Below are 17,323 nucleotides of genomic sequence, written 5' to 3' on the forward strand. Positions count from 1 at the left end.
GAGGTGCTCTGTGCACACGCTTGACTCAAGTTAATGCGCGCGGATGGACCACTGCTGGGGTCGAAACTGTATACGTACATCCGTACACCATGCACAAGGTCTGTTCGGCGCCTTGCTCTGCGTGCCTGCATTACGCGTCCATGGCATATTTTGAAGTCGACCATGATTTGTGCCACTCCCGCAAGTTTCGTGAGCGCGACCACTGCTTGTAATACATAGGAATGATCCGTACGAGGAATTACGGAGTCGCTCCTGCATGAAAAGAAATGTCAATCAATGCTGTGCTGCAAAATTAAAAAAAAAACTACAGTTCAGTGTCTATAGGCTCAAAAAGGTGATTAACAGATAGGGTGGAGATGTGCTTTTGAATCCCATCTGGCTTCTTCGTAGAGATATGTCAGAAGAAAAAGGGAAGCGCCCACCTCCCCCATCCTCCTTCGGTAAATGGTCCGTCCAACTCTTATCGTAACTTGTCTTGGTCTGTAAACGTGTTTTCGACCAGCTTCTTTCATCTCAGCGCGGGAGAGCATCATTGTCGGCGTGGACCCGGAAGGAACGCTGGTAGGTTCGCGTGTGCTAGCTTTGTTTTTGTGTCCTTGGACCGCTCCACGCCCGCAACGCCTGGCTATTCCGGTCAACTTAGCCTGTCTTTGAGGCGCACTATGTTGCTGAATCGGCCGACGCAGGCGGCTTTATCTGCCTTCTGCAAGTGTGCGTTTTCGGAAGGGGGTGTCCGGTTAGCTTGCCCATTCCGGTCGACAGCGCTTGCTCCTTCGGCCGCCTGCAGCCAAGATGAATGGCGGCACAACATTGGGACAACCAAGACAACCAATTAAAATAGCAAAAATAAAAACACAGCGTTTTAACTGTTTCCTAAGTGATCGCGGTGTTCACCGAGCAGATACCCTCAATAAATCTCCAAACGAGGAAACAGCTCGGGAAGTGTATAAAAGGAAGAGGGGGGGGGGGGGGCGGTGATCTCTTGGGATAGCACACTGCTTCCGGCGCTAACAATCATGCAGTAAAGCATAGCAGAGGCACTCCAGCATTCGCTGGACGTCGAAAACCCCCGCGCATGGCGTACACAGGATTTTGCTTCGGGGGGGGGGGGGGGGGGGGCATAAGAAGTGGAGAAAACAATAACGTGCAAAAATTACCAAATACTACTAATAATAACAAACAAACATGAATAAATAATAACAAAAAAGAAAAACAAACAAATTCAACAACAATAAATGGCTCGTGGTTGATCCATGCAGCCTCGGAAATCTCCCCCCGTCCCAAAAATTTCGGGAAGGGGGGGGGGGCGTGGCGCCCCCCCCCCCTTCCCCCCCTGCGTACGCCAGTGTGGAAGCTTAGTGTCTGTGCCACGGGGAATTTAAAAAAAAATGGCTGGAGATTACGATACTCCCTTATGTGGTATTTGGGCGCAGCTGTTTTGACTGTGCAAAATATGTTGAGGCAAATAATTTCAGACGGACATATATGTATGGTTACAGACAACTTGTATTTGCCGTGACTGACGAAGGCCGGGTTCAGACTGTTGCCGCAACTGCCGGAATAACTTTAAATAATGACGTCATTTCACGTCTCAGCCAACCGAACTGCGTGACACGCCGTTTTTTTTTTTACGTCCATAGATCGCGATATGGCTTTTGCGTCGGTAGTCTGAACATAGCAGAAGCACACGCATCGGTTGCCTCGCTCATTGTTCAGATACCTCATGTGCACTCGGGGTTCTGGCGTTGGCGGTGTTGAGCCTCCGCTCTGGCAGCTCGTTTAGCTGCAGCAGCTGACAAAGCCCATGACCGGTTGCGTCACGCGCAGCGGGGCCGATTCGCGCCTCGGCCAAAACGCCCGCGGCAGGCGTGACCGAACTTGCATGCGCCGCAGAGGCGCAGAGTCGCCTTTCCTTTTCCTCTCATCGGCTGGGCCGAATCATGCCTCGGACGAATGGCCCGCGGCAGACACGCAGCTACATGCCTGGAGGAGGCGGCTTTGGCTGACGCAATCGCTTCACCTCCATTCGTCGGGTTCAAACTTCGGCCAGAGAGGGTCTTGACTGGAGCGATTCAAACCGCTCGCGGCTGCAACGGAATCCCGGGGGTACAAAACCCGTCCGGAAGCACAGCGAGGGCGGCACTTTTTGGAGACACCGAGTTGAGACGTGTTGTCGCCTTTGTGCGAGCCATATAACGCTGCTGTTACCCTTGTACGTACGGTATATAAATGTTGCTTCAACTTTTCGTCGGCTCGAGAACTTCATCGCTCTGCTCTGCGCCGCGTCAATAGCGGACGGAACAAGGCAACGTCGCGACACCGGTGACTACGCTCGGATGGCCAGTCCCAACAGTGATGGCTGCGGTGAGAGGATCGAGTCCCAACAGAAGCGAGCGCACATCACCATCACGCGCACGCCGCCGCTCACGTTTTCGCCAAGCATCGCGCAGGCGAGCGTCTCGTGCGGGCACAGCATACTGCCCCCTCCACCCCGCACACTTTCGAAAAAGCGTCTCGCGCCGCCACGGCGAACCACCCTCCCCTCCCAATTTCACGACAGTCTCGTCCTCTGCTTTCTGTCACTCTTCGGACTTGCCATCGTTCGCTCGATGACACCGACGGCGACGCCCCTCGGCCCACGAACGGGCGCCAAAGGGCTGCGCCCTAAAAAACCGTTACAGATGCGCTGTGCGCCGACACATTCAAAAGGGGACACAACGAAAGCGAATGCGGTAGGTGTTTTACTGGTGGTCAGATAAACCGGACAGCCGCCGCAGCGGCCAGTTACTGGCCGATCACCATCGAAACAATGGCGCATTTTGTAAGAACGAATGTCAGCCTTAACCTTCAGCGAGCTCATCGTTTGTCGCCTTGATGAAACCTGCTCGTTTGCGCGCTAAGTTTGGCCATGTGTTCTCCCGTGCAATCCTTGACATAATGGGAGCAAATTTCGCCCTATAGGGCGAAATTTGCTCCCATTATGGCTGTATATAATATACAGCCAACGCCCTAGACTTCAAAAGAGGGGTGGTTCTTCGTAGTAGCTCTTCGCGCCTGGCTTCGGTGCCGGGCCGTGGCAACATGAATGCCTCGAAGTGCATCTGCATTGCAAGATTTTTCTAAAATGGCGTGACCTTAAATAACGGTTGGCGTCGGTTCCACAGTATTGAACGGTCCACTAAGAAAGTTAATCGGCGCATTCTAGGTGGTATGGAAATCACGTACTGCGTCGAAAAAAATTCCCGCAATCTACCTGCAAAAACATCTTTAATGCTCTTGCAGACCTTTTTAAAACTTAAATTCGATTATATCTTCGTGCACATTTAAGTATATAGAAGATTATTCACGTGTGCCTACCTGTGGAATAACTAGAAGCGTACTTACGTGTGAAAGCGTAAAAGTAGGTTGAAAAGTTGAAGCTCTTCGACTGTTTTCGCACACTCATATTTAGTATTTGTACCATAAACAATTAAACAGCTTTTCGACACCCACACATCGCGTCAATTAAAACAGAGTCTTAGTTGTCAAAACGATGATGCCGTGGTGGTGTCCGCGTACAATATTTGGTCAGAAATATTAACATTACATGCCGAGAGTTGAAGGCTCGAACTCCGGGAACACCATGGTGAGTGGGTTTACAAAAAAAAAAAAAAAAAAAAAAAACTGGCTGCACCAACCTGCATAGACGAGTACTACCATCCGTTTTTTTTTTTTTTTTTTAATCAATACTTCATGCCAGCTAGTTTTAGACCGCTGCTCTTATATGCAGGACTGCCCTGCTACGGCTGCACGCGGCCGATCAACCCACCAACAGCAGCGGCTACCCGGAGCGCTCCCTTGCAATCAAGCTGCGCACTGTGGCCTCCCGAGGCTGCGACCTGCGGCTCCATTGGCTGCCGGGCCACAGTGGCATCCGGGGCAACGAAGACGCCGACGCCCGCGCCAGGGAGGCCCACCAGGAGGGCACCCCAGTCTCCGAAGACATCACCGCGTTCGGCGAGGCCCGCACTGCCCTGGCCCACATGGTGCAGACGATGCACCCCGACCCTCGGGTCGTGAGCGGCCTGGCGCCCAGACCGTTGCCCGCACGCATCAGCAGGGACGCCCGCTGCCTGCTTCTCCGCATGCGGCTGAACTGCTGCAATGTGGCGGAGCGTCTGCACCGACACGGCCGCAAGGACTCCCCTACATGTGCGGACTGTTCCGAACTGGAGACGCTCGAGCACCTACTCTGCTTCTGACCCCACCACGCGGGCACGAGAGCAGAGCTCCACCGAGCGCTCCAGCGTCGATGCCTTCCCAGCGCCGACATGGAGGACCTTCTGTTCCCGAAGGGACCTGCGGCAACCCAACGGGAAGTCTTCACTTATCTGCTTCATTTCCTGGAGACGACCGGCCTTACGCAGCGGCTGTAGCCCGGAGTGCAGTGATTGACTGGTGTGCCCGGACTGACAGCGTTCTAGGACTGACAGCTCTCTTTATACCTTTCTCTCTCCCTCTCTCTCTCTCTCTTTCTACGTTATCATATCACTCCCCCTCTACTTCCCTTCCCCTGCACTGGGTTGTATGCAGGTGAGCTCCCTGCCGAGCTCAAAATATCCCCAGTGAATTTCCTTTCATTTTCCCGTCGCAAACCACAACCCCCCCCCCCCCCCTTTCCATTCGTGCGTTTGGCATTGGCGCAACGGGGCGAACGATTTACGGCACGGGGTAGGGTGAAGGGGGTTAGCGCACCGGATAACGAATGATGGAAGCACGAGGAGGAAAGCGGGAGAGAAAATTGCCGAAAAGTGATGCTGAAAGCGAAGGACCCGTACACGAAGGACCCGTTACTCGTACACTTTTTTTTCCTGCTCGTGCGGTCTCCGAGTCGACCGCTATACAAAAGCGTTTAGTAAAAATGGTTACGAGTAGAGAGCGCTGCAGAGGAAGCACAGCGCTTCCCTGCATAAACGGAGATCTGTCTGCAGCGGCTAAGAGATGGCGCGTAGCTATGCATCAGCTGCCAAGACGCCTTGCGGACGTACCGGGCCTGAAACACGCGGTGTATGCTGACGATGTCACTGTGTGGACGCATCAAGGATCCATCGGTGAGAAGGAGGACGTCTTACAAAGAGCCCTCAACCTTATTCACGACTACGCGACGGAAACAGGTTTACACACCGCCCCAAACAAAACCGAGTTCGTCGTCATTCATGGTGGCCGACACACCCCTCTCAAACAAGAAGAAAAACGGTCTTTTAAACTTTACATCGGTGATCGACCCATAACTGGGAAATCTACTATCCGAATACTCGGTATGCACCTTGACGGGAACTGCACAGCGAGCACTTGGTTCCAACGGGTTACGAGGACCAGCAAACAAATCCTGCACGCTTTACGCAGAATCTCTAACCGCACTCGTGGAGTAAACGAACGGCGGATGGCGGCGTTCCTCAGGGGATTATCAACGACTCCCTCGTTGCCTTGTGTATGTGTATGTGCTGCCCGCCTGGCGAAATGGTTTGACCACTCCGCGCGGTCAGTGACTCTATGTCTATGAGTGCTATGAGTGCATGAGAGTGAGTGTTGGGTGACGTGACCGCGGGTGGGGACATGTGTGGGATTGATTGGTTCATGTGGCAAATCAATGGCTCATATTAATTATTTTGAAAGGGGTCATTGCTCCTTATTTTTATTGTTACAGTTACTTTAGGTACATATGTATATATATTTGCTGTGTTGCTGCCATTTCTTTATGAATCTGCCTAACTTCTACGCCTGTACCATCGACCATCACCTGCTGTGGAATTTCTGTACTTGCTCCCCCCTTATGTAATGTCCCGCAAGGGGCCCTTGAGGGTATAATAAATTATGATGATGATGATGATGATGAAATGCGACAGTTTGCTCAAGCTTTTCTCGTTTCCCGTATCATGTATGGACTGCCGTATCATCTGGTCAACCGCACGCAAATGCTCGCGCTCGATCGGCTACTTAACGAGGCCAAACGCATTGTTACTGGCCTTCCAAGGTACACACGCCTCGATGCGCTCAAGAGCTGTAGCAAGCTCAACAACCTTTCTGAGCTCGTCGACATGCACATCCGCGCACAGGAGACAAGGCTTCGCGCGACAAATGCCGGGCGGTACACGCTCATGCTCCTCGGGTATGGCATCCACACATTGCCCACTCTGCCCAACAAAACACCGCCGTGGGAAGTCACTGCACTCACCGATGGCAAGCCACTTCCGCTGAATATGGACCCCACTCAGCGAGTGCGGCGCCTTGCCTATGCCAAGAGGCATGCTAAGGCTACGAGCTCCCTCCCCTCGACTGAACGCATCGTATACACGGACGCTGCACTTCCGGTAGATGGTACCAGCAACACTTGCTATGCCAGTGCGTGGTACGACCAGACAAATGGGTGCCAGAACCGACGCCATCATGTATCAACAGAGGTGATGTACAGCACCCGCGCAGAGTTAATGGCCGTTCTAGATTATTTGGAGTGGGCCCTCGAAACTTCATCTGAAACTGACCCCGTTCACCATTGTGTGTACACTGATTCTCAGGCTGCCCATCGAGCATGCGCTAATGTTCTTTACACAGATCATGTGCTGCAGAAGATCCGACACCAGGCGTGCCTAATCCGTGAACGCGGTGACGATGTTGCCATCCTCTGGGTTCCCGCGCATTGTGGTATCCCCGGAAACGAGAAGGCTCATAGATTAGCGCGCGCTCACCTTTACACCGCGCTAGCCAGAGCCTCCGATACTCCTTTTCCTCTCCTAGCTACCCCACGCGAGCTAGCAGATCCGATGGCAGACAAGTATTTGACAAAACAACAACGTGAGGCCTACCTCACAGCAGTTGGCAATCCACTCTTGATACCACCGCTCCCCTCGAAGGTATTCACACGGCGAGAGTCTGTCCTGCTTCGAAGAATTGAGACAGGCACACTCCTTACTCCTGTTTTGCTGAACCGTTTCAACAGAGGTGACACACCACCGTCTGTAACTGGCACCTGCTCCACGTGCAACTGCCACGCTGATCTCGACCACCCGTGTTGGGAGTGCCCCCTCTACATTCCGGCTAGACTTGGTGCCCTGGACACCATAAAGCGGGGACCCTGGCCTTCTCTCCGGACATGGGCCTGTCCGGATCCCAAGCCTCCGGATCGCGCCACCGAGCTCTGGCGAGCACTCCTCCTGTTTCTTCAAGACCCGGCGGCGCCACCGGTTACTGATCGGCTCCTCGACAGCCACAAGATTCAAGCGGCCCCCACTTAGCTGCCTCCAATGCGTCCGTTAAAAAAACAGAGGCAGCCCAACCCTTTCCCTCTTCTATAACACCGTAGTCCTTTCCACCGCAGTGCCCTCGGCAAATTATAATGTGGAATAAACGTGGTTTCATTCATTCATACCGCCTCACGAGTTCGCCGTGTTCTGTTTGCGGCGACTGCTTTGAAACGCACCCACGCATTACCAGCGCGCTCCCCTCGTGCACGGTCTTCCGATTGGCGAGGCAATCGTGCCACACTCCGCTCAGATTGCGATGTGCCGCACAACACCCTGTCCGCGCCAGCCGCACTGCTCAAAGCCTTCCCTTAGTCATAATATAAAATTTTTGCTTCAATATTTGACAAAAGTCAAACACCTAGATAGCTGCGCTCAAATTTTGCATTAGGATTGATTCATTGATTGTATTCTAACGCGCCGACGCTACACAGGTGATGAGGCGTGCCGTAGTGGAGGGCTTCGGATTAATTTTGACCTCCTGGGGATCATTAACGTGCGCCGAAATCGCGGACACACGCGCGTTTTTGCTTTTCGCCTCCATCAGAAAAGCGGCCGCCGCGGCCGGGAATCGAACCCGCGTCCTTGTGCTCAGCAGCGCAACGCCATAGCTGCCATAGCTGGCCATAGCCACTGAGCCACCGCGGCGGGTAAATTTTGCATTAGGGACTATCGTAAATGAGTGATGTTAGTGGTAGCAGTACATAGCAGACGACGAAATGTGACGTCATGCATGGCGTGGAAATTGGAAATTGGAAATGGAATAAATTGGAAATTGGCGTGGCGGCGTTGGCGTCAGCAAGGGGAAGGGGATTTTACGTGGTGGAAAGCGCATCTTTAATGTTTTGAAAATTGTTGGCCTGGCTTTGAGAAGTCCCGTCTCAGTATATTGAGTGTGAACGTGCAGATTAATTGGCGATATTTTTTTTTCCGGGTTGAAAGGCGCTAAAAGCGAGGAAGTGAGTCAGTGAGCGAATAAACTGTATTTCGACGAGCTTCAGGCACTGACAATTGGGCGCCCACTGGTGGGGACCTCCTATAGTCCGGGAAGCCCTGGTCCGCATCGGTTGCCCAGGCCCCATCCACCAGGCTACGAGAAATATAAATCCGACGTTGTTGGAGGACAGCGCCCGGCGGTCCGCGTATCCTGACATCTCCATCTGATATCTTACTTATTTACAAGCATGTAGTCTGTGTATAAAGCCGCTTTTTAGAATTTCATAGTCATCATTTGAAGGTGTTACTTTACAACCGGCCAATCACTGCTTGAGTTCCACAATTTTATGAATTGCACTCCGTAAACAGACAGGTGGAGAACACGCATATGGATGATTTAATTACTCATTGGGTTTTTCTGGGTGCGTGTTAAATGGTGGTCAAAATTAGAAATTGGAAGAACGATAGTAAGTACCAAGTAATATCTATTCGGACTCCGTGAATAAATCAATGAGAGGAGTTTCTAATGGTATCAGAATACGAGATTTTACAGCTTTAAAGTGTTTGAATTTTATTTTAAATATAAAGTATACATTTAATGCTGACGTCATAAATTTGTTTTTGCTAGGAAAGCTACTTGAACCTAAAAATCCTTGAGCACTAGAATGTTGCTGGCAGGCGCTCTGTGTACAGGTTTGCATCCATCTGCTCAGCGTAGCCCGTCACCCGCGGTTGCATCTCTCCGCCCCCACCCGCCCTTTCCCTTTTTGTTTTTTAATGTTTATTGTGCAAAGGAAGGTGATACTTATTATTTACCTCAAGCACAGACCAGAGTGTTATGAAATCACGGGATAATTTTTTCCCTTGATTCTTTTACAAATGCCTGCCGATGGCACTAATGAGGAAAGCTAAATACAATTACCGTGTAGGATTATTACGCCCGACTTCCGCCGCGTACCCCCTCCATCGCCCCCCACCACAACGGAGTACAGAATGGGCGAAGCCGAAGCCCACGACGGCGACGAATGTCAAAAATCGTTGAAGCACCAACATTCTGTCAGTCTACGCTAAAAGAAATAGTTCCTACTGTGCTTTATACCATTTTCACATAAACTAAAAGTTAACTATTTTAAAACCTTCCAACCATCTTTGTAAGTTTATTTGGTTGTGTAACTTACAGTATTTTGCTTTTATACTCAAAATAAAAGAACCACGCCTACGCGTAGGAACACGCGTGCGGCGCCGGCGGTCATCCTATAAATGCTCCTTGCCTGCACGCGGCCGTCAGTTACCGCTCCGGCTCTTCTTTGGGTGTGTGTACGTACTATCCGAAACCAACATGCGCGAGATTGTTCACATTCAGGCCGGCCAGTGCGGCAACCAGATTGGAGCTAAGGTAAGTCATCTTTTATCTCAGAACGCGGCAGAAATGTTAGCGTGTTCTTGCTGATATAAAGTATGGTTTAAAGCACAAACCCATGTTCTTACGTGTCAAACGGTAGACAGTTATAGCAGATCGGAAAACCGGTGCCGGTACGGTACCCGGTACACCTGCGCATGCGCTCAACCAGTTTTTCCCCCTCTGCGCACACGCAGTAACGGTGGTCGCCTACCGGGTACCGTACCGGGACCGGTTCTCCGATCTGCTATGACTCTGTTAACGGTCATGAATCCGACTGGATTCGTGCTTGTGGCATAGGCAATACGATTTCCTGTCCGCCTACTGTCAAAGCGGTCGTGTCCTGCCCACTAATTGCACGCTTCATGACATGATTTCCGTGTTGCTTTGTAAATATTAACTGAAATAGTTAACATTGTTGCTGACTTAACTCGACAGGGTGTGGCATAGCACGAGTGCCCATTCAACGACGAACAGTAGAGATACCGAGCGTAATATTGCTGGCGAACTGGACAAAATGTTGCTATTGAACTACATTCCTTCCCCTTGTGTGGGGTGAAACGCTTGCTGCTGAAGTGTCCATTCATGACAACCCGAAAAGCCGGACGGGGCTCAATCGAAGGCAACGTTCCCTTGTTTGCTGCCGGTAGCCGCCATATTTGCAAAAGCCGCTGACAAAGCGCGCCATTTCAAATTTGCCCGATTCGTAAATGTCTAGGTATGTGATGTGATTTTTATCGTTGTAATGTAATTGTTACAGTTCTTACTGTATCATTTTCTGGATAATTTATCATTTTTGTAATGATTGCAGTTCTGGGAGGTCATATCTGATGAGCACGGCATCGATCCTACCGGAACCTACCATGGCGACTCGGATCTGCAGTTAGAGCGGATCAATGTGTACTACAATGAAGCCTCTGGTATTCGGTCATTTATTGTTCTCTACATCATTTCGCTGTGTGTTTTTCGTTAGGCGTGCCACGCCGCTGCGTTCCCCGAGGTGTCTGACCGATATAGAAAACAGCGAACTGGCGCGCCTATATTGGTCGTAGTTCTCGGCACACAGCTTCTGCTCACTGGCTAGCCAGTCACTATTAACAATTAGCAGTGACCGCCTGGTCAGTGCGCGGAAGCGGTTTGACCGGTTGGATGAAAAGTAAGACAGACTGCACCCTTGCAGATGCGTAACGACACCAGCGAGGGCGGAGAACGTGGAACGCCTTTAAGACCGTAGCTGTTGTGCTAATGTCCTAAACCGATGATGCCTTCTTCTGCTTTGTGGGACGAAGTGCTGTTGTGACAAAACGTGATTGCAAGGCTCGTGTATTTGACTGGAAATTCGTGCGCATCACCTCGCATTTGCAGAATATGTTAAGAGTGGTTAACACGCAACAGCGTGAAGGGTGGATGAAGACAAACGGGGCAGGACAAGACAAGCGGTGTCCTAACCTGTTTTTCATCCAGGTCTTTGTCCACCTCTCGTGCTGTTATGTGTTCTGCGCCACGCATTACTTTCTTTTCTTAAAAAAAATTTTTGTTTAATACATCTACTTGCATATTTTTTTTCTCACATGGCATAGCAAGCTAGGGGCAATGACTTTGCTAACCTCGCCTTTGCCGTTATGCTATTTGTTGTGATTAGCGTTAGTCGAACAATAACATTCCAATAAAAACTGTTTAAATAAGAATTTTTTTTAGCTTGATGTATGTATAGTACGACTGGCATAAGGACTAATTGATGGCTGACAAAATCACTGGGAATGAAGCCCATCAGTGAACTTAGCCTAACCCAACACAAAAATTCATATCAATGCAAACACTGTTCCCCAAATAAAACATTTAGGTTCGATTTGTACGAAGTAATTGTGGCGCTGACATTTGAGCCCGCTGTGCAATGAGTCCGTCTGGGCGTGATAATGCTAGACACTTGCGTTAATATTTGATTTACTGCCTCTAAGTGTCGTGCTTTCTTTTTTGTTTGAGGAGGTAAATACGTGCCTCGTGCCATCCTGGTTGATCTTGAGCCTGGAACCATGGACTCGGTGCGATCTGGACCCTTTGGGCAGCTCTTCAGGCCTGACAACTTTGTGTTTGGTAAGCGATTTTCCATTGCATGCAAAATGTAGAAATGTATGTTAACTGATCTTTATAGGAACAGCAGTTTCTGGGGTCGCTCACTGTGAATCAATCTTGGGATAAAACTTTTGGGGTACTGGGTTTGCCATAGGACATGGTCCACACTTGTATCTTTTACACCTCTTTGCCTGTTATGCGTTTATACTAGTAACTATGCACCAACTACCTGGAGTGCTATCAATGCCTACATGCTGGGCACATGCAATAGTTTATTTCTGGTGACAACCCCTGCCACTCTGATCTTTCAGGCCTGCTTTTATCCTGGTAGCTTTTGTGGCTATGAATGTGTATTCAATGTTTGAGTGCCATGCCATTCATGTTTTAATGCTAATTCTGTGCTGTGTCCCTTGTTTGCCACCTTAGGCCAGAGTGGTGCTGGCAACAACTGGGCTAAGGGCCACTACACGGAGGGCGCCGAGCTCGTGGACTCTGTGCTCGATGTTGTCCGCAAGGAGGCCGAAAGCTGCGACTGCCTCCAGGGTTTCCAGCTCACCCACTCTCTCGGTGGTGGCACCGGCTCCGGCATGGGCACGCTGCTCATCTCCAAGATCCGCGAGGAGTACCCAGACCGCATCATGAACACTTTCAGCGTGGTGCCCTCTCCCAAGGTTGGTAATGACTCCGCAAAAGGCCTACCTGTGGGACTACCGCTGTTCTCGTTTGCTTTCAGCAACCCCATTGTTCTGTTTCTTTTTTATTATTATTACTTCGACATTCCTCTTCCTTCGCCCTGATCGACTGTCGTTGTTTTGCAGGTCTCTGACACCGTGGTCGAGCCCTACAACGCCACCTTATCGGTGCACCAGCTTGTGGAAAACACCGATGAAACTTACTGCATCGACAACGAGGCCCTCTACGACATCTGCTTCCGTACCCTCAAGCTCACCACCCCGACCTATGGAGACCTCAACCACTTGGTATCGGCCACAATGTCTGGTGTCACAACGTGTCTCAGGTGTGTAAATTTCCTCATTTTTTGGTTCCTTGGTATCCACCTACATTAATCAATGTTTGGTGGTGGGCAAGACCTCCCTTGCCTTCGCACTTTCTCGCACTTTCTGGATTCTGCTGGATGGGAAACTGTTCACTTTGTATGGTGGACTCTCGTATAAAACATTTTCTCCCTCTGCTCAGGTTCCCTGGCCAGCTCAACGCTGACCTCCGCAAACTGGCGGTGAACATGGTGCCCTTCCCCCGTCTCCACTTCTTCATGCCTGGCTTTGCCCCCCTCACGTCTCGAGGAAGCCAGCAGTACCGGGCCCTGACCGTGCCAGAGCTGACGCAGCAGATGTTTGATGCCAAGAACATGATGGCTGCCTGTGATCCTCGCCACGGCCGCTACCTCACAGTCGCTGCCGTTTTCAGGGGCCGTATGAGTATGCGGGAAGTCGATGAGCAAATGCTGAACGTGCAGAACAAGAACTCCAGCTACTTTGTTGAGTGGATTCCGAACAACGTCAAGACCGCAGTCTGCGACATCCCACCCCGTGGCCTCAAGATGTCTGCAACATTCATCGGGAACAGCACAGCCATCCAGGAGCTGTTCAAGCGGATCTCTGAGCAATTCACTGGTTAGTTTCTCTACCAATATCATCCGAAGCTGTGTGCTGTGCTGAAGCTTCGTTTTACACAGGGCTTTCACTGCAAAGCCTGTTGTCTTGCAGCATTTGTTGGCAATTGCTTTTGTTGTACCCCATTCACCATTGTGATTGCATGTGTTTTCCTTTTGTTCTTTTTCCAGCCATGTTCCGGCGCAAGGCCTTCCTTCACTGGTACACCGGCGAGGGCATGGATGAGATGGAGTTCACCGAGGCTGAGTCCAACATGAACGACCTGGTGTCGGAGTACCAGCAGTACCAGGAGGCAACAGCCGATGAGGAGGGAGAGTTTGAAGATGAAGAGGAAGCCCAGGCAGAGGCCTAAGATCTTTTTTTGTTGCTAGATATCTATTACATTGGCTTTTTTTTTGTACTATTGTTTTTCTGCCAATAAAGGTTTTTCTATTTATGAAGTCTGTTCTATGTAGCTTCTCTTTCCCCCCCCTTTTAAGGGGGGACACTGGTCTTGAGGACCGAAAATTTGCCAAAAAATCAATTTTCTGTATTAATTTTATTTGCAGTCTACAGGTCCCAAAGAATGTACCTGCAAAATATCATAGCTGTATTAAAAGTATTCACAAAGCTGTCGCCCTTTGAAGTCACCTAAATGACCATTTTTGCCTGTGTTTGCAAACTTCGTGCCCTGTTTTCTCGGAACCAATTTTTTTCCTACATCGTCAGCTGTCTGGTACAATATTTGGGGATGTACTGGTTCGATTTACATCATTTTTGCTGCATTTGAAAGCTTATGAACTGAACAGTGAAATAAAGCCCCAAAAGTACAGAATTTCTTTTTGCTGGCACAATATTTTATGCAGTTAGTTTTGCAAAAACATTGTAAATTGATGACCTGACATTTACGAATTTTACAGCGTTTGCAGAAGCCATGCTAAAACTACTGCAGTGGTATAGTTGCACTCCCTGGTCCTTCTAGAGCACAAAGGGATAAAAGCTATTTGAGTATTTCATGGGTACATAATGAAACAATTTCCCGAAACGGAGTGACATAACGTGTTGCAGAACTCTAAACGTACACCCCATAGACGAAAACTGACTTTATATTTGTGCTCAGGATGTTGAAATACACTCAATGTGTAAATCTCAAGCACGTAGGTTAAAAAATAACAAAAATGTCCTCAAGACCAATGTCCCCCCTTAACAATGCTGCTTAGCATAAAATAATTTCCTGCTTTAAGATGTACTAATACTAATAATTAATAGAGGCTTGTACACGAGTCTTGCAAACCATACAATGCGCGCTACTGACCTCCCTGTGCTCACCCTTGCTGCTAATTAGCTTCGATAATGTTGCAGCGCAACTGCAGGCCAGCTCACTGGTGGATCTATGGTTCATTCCACAAGCTACATGCAGCACTGTGGAGGCTACATTGTTGTCAGCAGTCCACCCGCTGAGCATGCCTAACTGCATGAAGGGGGAGCCTTGATAAGATATTAGCTTCAACCGCGAGGTCCCGGTGCCTTTAGTCGCTTCCTTCACATTGAGTTGGGCGCCCTCAGTGGGTGGAGTGTTAACGATGTAGCCTCCACAGGGCTGTACGGCATTTCTGTCTTGACTAAGTTGTGCCGAAGCTGCATGCTCTCCTTAATTAAAAGGGCTTCTTTCACTGTGGTAATGCAGTTGTGCTGTAGGGGCCAATTGGATTTTGGGAAAGGAAAATTCAAATTTTATGCTGAAAGGCTGTGTAACTTCAGAGTTGCACTGGGAAGTGTTTTACTAAATTGGGTGCTATGGCTAATTGTACTGATGAATGCTGATGTGGTGGTTGAGCGATAAGGAATATGTGCAGTGCATGGAAGGGCATAGAATTCTTTTGTGTTTGAATCTTTAATATTTTAACATTTTCTTTAGTTGACCTACTTTCCTTTACCAGGCCTAATTTCATAAGTTTATCTGCTGCCAGGCTTCTGATGCAAGGTAGCTGTGCTGTGTGGCTTGGTTCCCTTGAGTGTTGGGCCAGATATATTCATCTTGAATTTTATAAATGCATCTGCTGCTTCTGGCCTAGTTTGGCGAGTGACTGAAGCACAGATACCTGCTTAGATTCCTCTGCCGTCGTTTATTCTGATGCTGTTTCTCTCCCCTTAGGATTTTGTAATGCTTGTCAGCATTGTGAATCTAGCAGGTGCACCTCTTGGGTATAGTCCAGTCTGCAACATGTACCAGTCCCAATTCTGAAGGTTCTTTACGTGAAGTGTTGCATGACAGTCTTTGCCTTGCGATGCACTGACGGTGCAAAAGGCATCTTTGAGTGGGATTGCTAGTGAGATGGTGTTGCCCATAAGCACTGATGGCACATATCCTCCCACACGAACTAGGCACTTTATTGTGAGAGTGCAAATCAACTTGTTAATATAGTGGTCCTCTTATAGCAGCTAATTTGTGAGAGTTGTAACAAGACAATGGCATTGTATGTCATTCAGCATTCTGGGCAGTGGTGGTCATCCAAGCATGTGCCATGCAAGAAAATGATCAATTACATGCTCTAATTCGAAATTTGAGCACAGCTGTTTTGGTGTTCTGATTTTGCTACATATTGAGGGGGATAGTTTTGTGTTATGACTAAAAGGAAGCTGTGAGTAGTGTGGCTATCGTGGACAATGTGTTTTGCGACACATTGCAAACTGGGGAGGGTGTGGCATGACTGCCGTGGTAACTGGGATGGTAAGGAGCGTGTTGGTGATGCGTGGGCACGTTTTCACAGCAGTCGCGCCAGGTGTACCACCCCGCTGCAGTGGTGCAATCTCTTAGCCGCCGAAGATAGACCTCTGTTCCTGCAGCGCCGTGAAGGAGTGTACGAATAGCTACGCTCCTTGTGCTTCCGTCGTTCATTTCCCGCATTCTTTCCTTCATCCTTCCCTCTGCCAACAGATAGTTTGCTTGATTACGCCAATGCAAAACTCGTAAATAGGTGCTTTTAAAGCTGCACTCCAAAAACGTGTGAAAAAAAGGTTTTTTTTAGCAGAATTTTCAAAAGAAGCTAACCTTGGAAATGGTTGGGAGGATTTTTACACCAAAAGCTTGCCCATCTCTAAGTGACAGATTTGTAAGATTTCTTTCACATTGTGCTTCCTTTTTGTTGCCGATGCATCAGAGAATACGAATTGCATGAGCCAAAAGTCTGGCACTGTACAGAAATTCATTCTGAAGTTCAGTTTACACAAGGAGATTCGCACCTTAAGATGATGGCGTAGACACGGCAGAATAACAACCCGACTACAATAATCTGAATTGCCTGTAGCTGTAGGAGGAAAAAGCACCTATAAATTAGACATTAGAAACTCCGAGGTGCAGGACATCATTGAGAAACCCAGGAATGTCACTCTCAAGCATGAGGAAGCAAAACAATTGCAGAGTTGTCTGAATTCAATAACTGAAGCAAAGTTAGTGACATTGTGCCTACAACATGCCAATGGTTGAGAAAAATGAGGAAGCATAAATGAACAAGGGAGAAGCTAGCAGGAGAACATTTCTGCTAAAACCAAATTGGTATTCGATTTGGGAATTGACTACGTGGCAGCACTTGGCTGGTCGAATACTTCGTATGTTCAACAGACGGCCCTTTGTTGGAATGTAAACTAGCAATTGGGGCCCTTTTTTGTCTTTCTGAGTTTTTCATGTAGCTCCTGGTAAGTCAAACAGGAGCTCACCCTGTTGCTCGGTTCACTTCCTGTCTGCAGGAAGTGAACCGATGCCATAACGTGGGCTGCATTTAATCGTGACTCAGCTGAAGTGTGAACTACCAAAGAGGACTGTGCAGCACTGTGTAAGGTGTGTATAGGCCACAATTGGTCAACTACAAAAAAAAAATTGAAAAACCACATCTACTTTCTTTGAAGCACTTGAGCCAATGGCAACTAATGACCCCAGTGGCTGAAGGAACAGTCTGTCAAAATTTTCTAGGTCAAGCCGAAAGTGCGCAGGCCGCAAAAAATTCTATGTGCAAGCTTACGTCCCG

General features: G+C 49.0%; 2 protein-coding genes and 1 long non-coding RNA gene across 4 annotated transcripts in view; all 3 read left to right on the top strand.

The window, feature by feature from the left end:
• Positions 1 to 5,026, top strand: part of LOC144155444 (uncharacterized) — a 53,504-nt gene extending 48,478 nt beyond the window's left edge. Inside the window, exon 2 of the long non-coding RNA XR_013319574.1 lies at positions 3,770 to 5,026. This is a non-coding gene — a long non-coding RNA (uncharacterized LOC144155444). The remainder of the gene's footprint in view (positions 1 to 3,769) is intronic.
• A 250-nt stretch (positions 5,027 to 5,276) lies between these two features.
• LOC144155442 (uncharacterized) lies at positions 5,277 to 7,284 on the top strand. The gene has a single exon (XM_077686884.1). It carries the CDS (start codon positions 5,877 to 5,879, stop codon positions 7,269 to 7,271), a length of 1,395 nt encoding a protein of 464 aa, XP_077543010.1. The 5' UTR covers positions 5,277 to 5,876; the 3' UTR covers positions 7,272 to 7,284.
• A 2,167-nt stretch (positions 7,285 to 9,451) lies between these two features.
• Positions 9,452 to 13,759, top strand: LOC144155443 (tubulin beta chain). Of its 2 annotated transcripts, none has more exons than XM_077686885.1 (7): positions 9,452 to 9,609; positions 10,424 to 10,532; positions 11,596 to 11,706; positions 12,112 to 12,356; positions 12,504 to 12,703; positions 12,883 to 13,319; positions 13,490 to 13,759. In XM_077686885.1, the coding sequence occupies exons 1-7, from the start codon at positions 9,553 to 9,555 to the stop codon at positions 13,669 to 13,671; spliced, it is 1,341 nt and encodes a 446-aa protein (XP_077543011.1). In that variant the 5' UTR covers positions 9,452 to 9,552; the 3' UTR covers positions 13,672 to 13,759. The 2 variants fall into 2 exon arrangements, with proteins under 2 accessions (XP_077543011.1, XP_077543013.1); XM_077686887.1 differs by having other exon boundaries at positions 11,599 to 11,706.
• Positions 13,760 to 17,323: the final 3,564 nt, after the last annotated feature.

Source organism: Haemaphysalis longicornis, unplaced genomic scaffold (genome assembly GCF_048455015.1).
Source record: "Haemaphysalis longicornis isolate Haplotype H1 unplaced genomic scaffold, Haemaphysalis longicornis Haplotype H1 scaffold_1, whole genome shotgun sequence".
In the NCBI taxonomy this organism is placed as follows: Eukaryota; Metazoa; Arthropoda; class Arachnida; order Ixodida; family Ixodidae; genus Haemaphysalis; species Haemaphysalis longicornis.